This window comes from Mizuhopecten yessoensis, unplaced genomic scaffold (genome assembly GCF_002113885.1).
Source record: "Mizuhopecten yessoensis strain PY_sf001 unplaced genomic scaffold, ASM211388v2 scaffold3311, whole genome shotgun sequence".
NCBI classification, from domain to species: Eukaryota; Metazoa; Mollusca; class Bivalvia; order Pectinida; family Pectinidae; genus Mizuhopecten; species Mizuhopecten yessoensis.
Window position 1 is genome coordinate 741670 of NW_018404981.1, and position 8952 is coordinate 750621.

Sequence of the window (8952 nt, forward strand, 5' to 3'; positions counted from 1 at the left end):
GTACTGTACGTGCCTATGTTAATTGGGGCTATGTTTCCCTGTGTACACATGTATGTATGTACGTGCCTATGTTAATTGGGGCTATGTTTCCTTGTGTACACGTGTATGTACAAATGTATGTACGTGCCTATGTTAATTGGGGCTATGTTTCCTTGTGAACACGTGCATGTATGTACGTGCCTATGTTAATTGGGGCTATGTTTCCTTGTGTACACGTGTATGTACTGTACTGCAGAATGTTTTCATTGTGGCTGCTTAGCTGTCCCACCATAGCAACAACATTGCGTTATTATGGGACTGTTCCCATGCCCAAATGAAAGCCTACAACATTCACTGATACAAGACAATGTTTTGGTCTGCCAACACTTTTATTGGGTTGGTGCGTTCTGAGGCTTTCAAATATTTAACAGTTTTTTGTTTCAAAATGGCCAATTTTCTAAGTCAAAAGTTCACAATAGAGTTTTGTCATGCATTTTATTGTGAACAATAGTACCGCGGGGCGGAACAATATACGCCCATTGAAATTAGATCTGCATCATTCTTAGAGTGGTTAGCTGACATGCTATAAAAAATGTAGGAGAAAATCTCCGGACAAAAAAATCAAATACTGAAATGAACAAAGGGCAATGACTTTTGCAAAAATCGTCGAATCAAAATTATTTTAAGGTCGACACAACTTCATAACATGATTATATTGTATACCAAGTTTCAAAGAGATTGGTCGAAAAATGTAGGAGGAGTTTGCTGCACAAACAAAAGTTTACGCCGGACGGACCGACGGACAACCCCATACCATAATACTGCCGCAAAATTTAACGGGCATATACAAATGAGGGTTTATACCTCCTTTTGTTACGCCATTTCTCCTACACTAGTTGTCGAATAAATTTGAAAAGTCATATTTGCATACTTCATTTCCCCAGATTACGAATATAACAACTAATTCTAAATCCCCGATAAGATTGGAAAGATACACTTATCGCACTAGTTCTTTGTCATACCAAAATTAAACCATCCCATTTTGAGCAAAAACCGCAAAATTCTGACGACGCCAAAGTATCCCAAAGTGCAGTATGTGATGCACACTTTACCTGATACTAGAAGTTTACGGTCGTAACATACTTACACAACCGTACGTGTATAATCCAATTCCTAATAAATAGTACGACAGAAAATAGGTGTTTAAATGCTGGCACTACACCGGTTATTAACATGGCACCATGCTCAATTCAAACCTTGTTTATTATTGCGTCACTAAGTTAATGTCTTTTTTTTGTTTGCTTGTGATGTCAACTGAAGGTATAGCATTTCTAAGGAGCAAGCTGAATAGCCATATATCTAAATTAATACCTTTCAAAAGCGTAGCGATATAATGTTCATAATCAGTGGACACGCCTAACAAAGGTTGTCGATTACAGTGAATGCATTAAACCCTAGGGATGTCGCTACATCATTTCGATTAGGTTAATCAACCGTATCTCATAATTTACATGTATTAATAATATTAGTCAGGCAGTCTTTTGATCCGTATAACTAGGGCGTGCGTTAGAGGACGACTGTGCGTCATACGCAGCAGAATTGGTAACGGATGGAGGAGGGATGGATTCAATACTTTGGATTTTCGTTGGATTTGCGTCTTTGTGTTTGAATATCAAAGTCACAGTATCAGGTATGTACATCTGATTTAAATGATAGTAATGCAATACTTTACATTTTGTTTTATATTCTTAAGAATTTAGTACAAAAGTCCTTAGTAGTATATATATATATGCACAGTGTACAATAACACAATGTGTGACTGGAAGAGTCAATTTCGCCGATGAACATTTCTCAATTCGACGGGAAACACTTTTTAATTGCAGTTGACGGCAGCGGTAAATATTAAACTGATTGAGAAATGTTAAATCCGTTCTGTAAAACAACGAAGAAACCACGTTTTTTGTCATAAATATCAAATATTTGCGATCGAAACGTCCCGGAGGAGAGAGGTTAGTTTAAACAGTATTAATTCAATATTCAAACGTGTTAATTAGTAATTACATACATATGATTTTACACAGCGATTGGAAAACAAGCTTAAGGGCCTGTCACACACTATCGATATACCTCGCCGGGACTTAACCGGAGCAAAAATATTGATAACGGCGAGAAAATCGGCAGAGCTCCGGCGAGTAAGCACTTAACTAAATTAAAATTGACCGTAGCAATACCGATGTAGTACCGGCGTTCCCGTTGTGATACCGTTGTTCTACTGATGTAAGAGCCGGTGTGCTACCGAATACCCCTTTTCTGACACCTCAGTGTTACCGATGTGCCGCCGATGTTATACCGGGGCGCCGTGTTCTACCGATGTGACAACGTTGCACTGCCGATGTTACGGTAGTACATCGTTAGAAAATTGGCAGCCCATCAGTTCTACTTCGATGGTATTCGGTAGTACATGTACTACGGTATCACATCGGTACCAGTACGGTACCTATATTGAGGCCACCGGAGAGCCGCCGATCCATTACGGGACGCTGCAGGTGCTCTACCGACATTAACAAAGCCATACCGGAGTACTGCCGATGTACTGCCGTTGTATAGTCCAGTTGCTCGCTCCGGTAACGCAACGGCGGACATTTTTGAGCATGTTCAAAAATTTCTACCGTCGCCTGCCGTTGCTATTTCTTTTCGCCGATGTTCTGACGATGTACTACCGATATTAGCGATGTGATACCGTTGCGCTGCCGTACTAGTACCGATCCCCAAAAGTCGCCAAATTTGTGCTCCGGTATAGCTCCGGCGACCCAAATCGGCTAGGTGTGACAGGCCCTTTAGAGCTTATATTTATTCCTCTCCCAAGAATATATTACAGGCAAATAGTTCTTCGAGACTGTTGACACCTTAACTATCTTAGTAATTTGAATGAGATAACGTTGAACTTAAAACCTATTTACAGGGGGTGAAAATTGAAATTGAAACATATTACATTTAATGTATAACACATTAGATTACAAAATCAATTATCAGTGCTTTACGTTATGTTATTGGGATGCACGCACTCTTGCACTCACACACCCATGGATGGACAGACGGACGGACGGACGGACGATAGCATGCTCGAACACGTACGCAGCACATGCTCAAGCACTCATCCTCACATATGTACTTATGATACGCATATTTCTCGATATGATGTATATAGAATATAAATACAATAATAAGCACTTTCGATTACAATATACAATATATATATATGATGTAGAAACTATATTTAAGCATTGAACTGTTTTTGTATGGTATTTATGATATATTTGAATGACACAGCTTTGCAAGCAAACAACATAATGCGCGCTAGCTGTGTCATTCAAATAGATCATAAATACCATACAAAAACAGTTCAATACTTATATTTACGTTCTCTGGGTCTTTTGTTCTGTTTTAACTTATAATTTATATTCAAAATTAAAAATGCCAGCCTTATCGACAGTCCACACAATTTCGTTCAATAGTTTGAACAGCGTATTGTCGCGTGCTGATTGACAAACAAAGTATTACTTTGAAATATTAACAAACACTTCAGTTTTATTCCACAATTTAGTATCAATACAATTGCGTATGATATGTCTATAGGGTGATTTAAGTTTATCAATAGAAATCTTAGCTGAAAGTTAGATTTGAAATTGTTTTGATTTTCCCCCGGAACAAATTTCGCGCATGGACAAATACAGTGAACACCGTAAATCCAACCTTGCCCTCCACGAGGGAGTTATTTTTGGAAGTTAATTCGAACTTTTCTCTTTGCTCATTTTGTGAAGAATCCAGGCGTGAATGTATTTGTTGATTGTATGGGAACCTGAAAACAGTCGGTAGATTCAATAACATCCTCGTTATTTGACATGTCGTCAAAAACTGAGGAATGGTGGATGCCAGACGCGTGAAACTGATAGCGTTTGAAGTGAGTGATCTTGCGACGGAGCACAGGTTCGTTACAAATGTCTGAAATGTTTATGTGTGCTGTGACTCATATCAGTAGGTCTGTAACATATGTGTCAGTAGGTCTATATAATATGTGTATTTCAGACATTTGTAACGAACCCCTGTTGACCAGTACAGTGTAACAGACGATATTTCTGATAAATTGCATGAGCGTTAAAATTGTTTCCATTGCCGGCATTGGTGATTTCACCCGATGTGCATTTTGTACGATATTGCAGACCTTGGTCTTGTTTTCGTTGTAATAAAAGTGTTTTTTAATTTTATTTTTTTATTTTGCACATTAATTTACAATAACATTGTCAAATCTCACAATGCCCAGCGATTTTTCAGCAGCCGTCATTTTTATTTATATTGGATATTGTAGTTTCGGTCAGTGTTGTTGTATTAATACGCTAAGAATTGTGGCTCGTGATGCATGGTAATTAAAGTCCCATCAACGACACAGCTTTCAAAGAGGCTATATAGTGACAATGCCATGCAAATGTAAATATATGTATTTGATACTTCTGATACATCGCTGCTTTAGTAGCAACAAATGTAATTTCTGCGCCAGGAGAAATAATTCAACGACATTACTTCAGTTTAAACTTTATTTTAGATTAACATTCATGTGTTATACATTCAATGATATAAAACATTGAGACAATAATCATCATTAAATATTCCACCCCTATTTGATTTGGCACTTACAGCACTTTAGGCATTGGCGAAATAAGACATAAGCGCAGGAAATTTGGGCGTTGACTCTATTTACAATATCATGTTTATTTACAACTTATATACACTACAAATCATATGCAATATACACACCATATATTGTCAACTTATATACACAATATATTTTACAACTTGCATTCGCAATTAATTGATTGCTCTGCGATGGAATAATCTCTATTGTATACAGGCGCATTTGACGAGGTTATATGTTTCCAGTGGGTTGCTGACTGGCGTCGGTTTAAACTTTCATCGGTTATTATAATGATCTGATCTATTCATCAACCAGGCCTTCCACCAAACACATCATTGCGCTCCTAAGAAATTCATGTTTTTCCCGTAGCTGAAGGTCAACCAAATCAGCGGACGATTGCCGATTATTTTAATGAGTATTACATTTGCTGACCCCTGATCTGCACTTTATAATGTGGGCCTTTCAATGTTTATGTTTACCTGCATTCTAACTGCCAATACATGTTCGATATATCCTGGGTACGTTTAGCCACCATGTGTTTGTTATCTACGATTTTGTTTTGAAATGCTGTAAACTTGCGCAGGGCCCTGTAAAAGGTTAACCAATAAAATGTATATCAAGCAACCAATGACCCATTATAAACGACAGTTCCATGAAAAACAGGGGTATTTCTCGTAGAGAGTTTACAATTTCTATTACACCATGGCGGAATCCATCCAGTCATCGTCGATGTACATCGCCATTCGACAGTCACAACATCATTGTTCATATATCGATGAACGTTTTGACAACATGTTGCAGACTATTACTCTGATAACCCAGTCTCGCTTTCACCTTAGTGACGTCGACCAGTTGCCTTCTCTACAATATTCCTTTGCTCCATCTGGATAATAGATTAGAAATATGCCAAGATTAGCAAACAAAAGCAATATAATTTCACGTGGATTGTAAATAACAGCAATATCCTTTGCAGCAGAATAAACAGTATATCATTGTGTAAAACATGTAACGCATCAAGTTATCACAGCGGTACATGTACATGTGTTAGTCTACCTAGCCGCAGCAATGTGTAGCGACACAATCAGGACCACGTACTGGTTATCAATTGAAGCAATGCAACTGTGGACAATGGCTTGTCCGTGTCACAACCACACTAAGTTACCATTCAGCATCACCAATTGATTTGACATTTACCTTCGCTCTATAACCGTTCGTAATCCCTGCTCTGCTGACTAACCATCCACTGAGTGAGACAGTCATCTGTTGCCGCCAGTCCTCTCACAGTCAGCTGGGGGCGACTCATGGTGTTGGCAAAATGTTTGCTGTACATCATTCCGCGTCCTGAAACGGTCTCGGAACTCACACCTGCTCTCGGTTTCTGGAACCGGAGGCTATATGATGGCAGACGGGGTCCACGTGCTCCCTAAGGATAACAAATATCTCATTTATTTCCAAATAAAACATCGAGGAAATAACAACCTTACGGTGTAAATATATAGATATGCATTGTATTCACATTCTGAATTGAAGAACTTTTGCAAAACAGTTTAGGTTCCACTGCCAGACCACAGCTATTCAAAGAAGGTAATACATGTACATTGTAGAACACCGAATGTAACTATTTACATGTCTTACCATTGGTCGAAGTTGTCTGTTTTGGTAGTCCCTGGTCGGTAAAGCATGTTCACTAATAAGTTGTTCAACGTCTGCCTCAAACTTTACGATACGGTGAGCAATCTCCGCCGGATCTGGTGTGGCTTGCACAAGGTTTCTTGATCCTCTTGCGGCATTAGGCCTGGCTAAAACACGGCAGTTGAATTGTGGATGGAAAACGGAATCTTCGCTGCTTGAGGAGGAGGATGGCCTACCATCGTCTTCTATGTCAGGATCTGGCATTTCTTCTCCTTCTGGGACATTGCCAATTAGCTCCGATGCCTTCTCATGAGCTGCTTTCTTCGTGTCTTTGTTGAAGTGAGTAGGAGACCTGTCACATCCGCTCGATGATAAGTCATCTTCATTTCCATCTCCTCTCCCATAGTCACCATCTAGCGACACCTTGCTTTGAGCACTTAGTTTGCTCCGTTTTCCCCTCCGGAAGAAGTCTGATAATCTTGATGAAAACCTGGAAGAAAACTGACTTATCTCCGACATCGATGATACATCACTGAATGGTGTGTCCCCTCTACGGTCCAAGATTATCTCTTCCTTGTAGAAAGATATATTCATTTCACTTTCGGCTGTTACACTCATTGCATCTGAATGTTCATCTATGTCATCGGGAGGGTACATATGTAGACTTAACACTTCCTCCTCCTGTGCATTTGCCTCCGACATAGCCTGCTGACATTTCTCCACAATTTTCCTGGTAGCTGGTGCAGTGTGGCACTCAAGATCTGTCCTAGAGTCCGTAAAACTCGAACTTTGGCTAATCACTTCCGATATTTTCCCGTCATCATCACGAGAACGCTGATCCCTTACCTTCGTGAATTTACAACCCATTTTTGTCTATACAGTGTAGAATATTATCAAATTTGCGAATGCATGCGTATAACAAGGCTCGTAGCTATGCTAGAATTGCGCGATCCCAAAATGCAATCATAACAATGACTATGACGTCACAATGTTTCATTGACTATTACGTCATCAATAGCTTATTTTGCTTTGGAGCAGTGCAATGCAAATATCACATATTTTTATGACTTTGCCTATGTATATATTTCCACTGGTTATGAAACGTCATCACCTGATCTTTAGCTTCATGTCAGATTTCAATTGTACAGTAAATAGGATTACGGTCGCCTTCTAGCTTCGCGCTAGTGGGAATTTCCCTTTAGCTCAGTGGTAGAGCGTCCGACTAGGAAGTCTGGGATCGGAGGTTCGATATCCGGGGCCCCTATTCATGAAACCGTTCTCATGCTCAAGCATGGATTCTGTGCTCAGCCAACTTTTTTGTAACTCGCTTAAATCATGTCAAACGATCATAAAGTCAAATATAAACATTGAAAACAGTATTTGGGTTTAATTCTCTTCAAATGGTTTCCAAATCATTGGCAGAGTAAGATTTTTTTATCAATTTATAACCAAAAGAAGAAATTAGGCTTGAGCACAAACTCCATGCTTGAGCATGAGAACGGTTTCGTGAATACGGATCTCTTCCCTGTTACAGCCCGTTGTCGTGGCAGAATTCATTATACCTTCCCGTTAGTTTATTTTATGTTCTGCAAAAATGCTTACTCATTGAAGATTGTGTAGAAATATCACGAAGACCTTTCAATAACATATGCATGCTTGGTTTATATGGTTTTAGCGTCCAGTTTACAGCTAGGGTTATTCAGGACTCGCCTCCACAGGTGAAATGTTTACGTGTGTATTGGTAGCGGTATGTTGGCGTATTTGCCACCTTGCGATAACTCGGATCTAATACCGACTCATCCTCAAATGTTCAATTAGGTTCTCTGCACCTCTGGAATATGTCATGACAAAATCGATGGCACGTGATAAGCTATTTGGCTGGTTTCATGTTCAAAATAACCCTGACCAATCACAAGGTTGATACATATTGCAGGGGTATGGAGAACGGACAGGAGCGTAATTCCCGGAATATCGAAGATGATGCCGACTCAAGGAGGGCTTCCTCACTAAAATACCACGCCGAAGTCTCCCAGCTAAGCACTCCGTCCTGTCACATTTCACTGACCGTTGAACTTACCCTAAATAAGCATTTAGGAGGGAATAACACCTGCCATTTATTAGGACCTTGGTATGTCTCGGACTGGGAATCTAACACATTCCGATACTCACGTACTAACGAACTGCAATACATAGCCAACCAGGTGACAAGGGAGGCGTTACCAAGTTTAAAGATCAAAAAAAGAAATACAAATAAATATAGGAAAGGAAACACTAGATTCCACCCGTCGCAATTGGGTGTGTTGTATACATGTTATTTTAGCGTTTTAACTGCAAACTACAATTTCGGTATTTTTGTCTAATATTATATTTCTATTTAATCGGTGGTCCGCTCGCGAAAATAACTGGGAGTAATCCCGATACTCGTGGTAATGGCTTCCGTCAGAGAGCTTCTATCAGGATAAAGCGGCACGGATTCCGGCGAAGCAATACGTTTATATTAACTGGCCCTGTATATAACTTCCGTCGGAGCAAAACAGTGCGCACTGTAGATTATTTCTGGACATGAGGTGCTATAAGGGGTAGGCCGTTTTCCATTATTACAGGAAAAATCCGGCATGCTCTTCTGTTCAGATTTAATAATCGATTAGTTT

General features: G+C 39.6%; 1 protein-coding gene across 1 annotated transcript; it reads right to left on the reverse strand.

Moving 5' to 3' along the window:
* Window positions 1–4563: 4563 nt before the first annotated feature.
* Window positions 4564–7237, reverse strand: LOC110447317. The gene is made up of 3 exons (XM_021492926.1): window positions 6305–7237; window positions 5864–6092; window positions 4564–5552 (listed from the first exon to the last, which is right to left on the reverse strand). Exons 1-2 carry the CDS (start codon window positions 7166–7168, stop codon window positions 5871–5873), a joined length of 1086 nt encoding a protein of 361 aa, XP_021348601.1. The 5' UTR covers window positions 7169–7237; the 3' UTR covers window positions 4564–5552; window positions 5864–5870.
* Window positions 7238–8952: the final 1715 nt, after the last annotated feature.

Bases quoted from the DNA above. Each gene is read 5' to 3' on its own strand.
- LOC110447317 (XM_021492926.1), bottom strand. From the start codon at position 7,168: ATGGGTTGTAAATTCACGAAGGTAAGGGATCAGCGTTCTCGTGATGAT. The intron at 6,093-6,304 runs GTAAGACATGTA...TGTTATCCTTAG, and splicing joins ACAGACAACTTCGACCAATG to GGAGCACGTGGACCCCGTCT.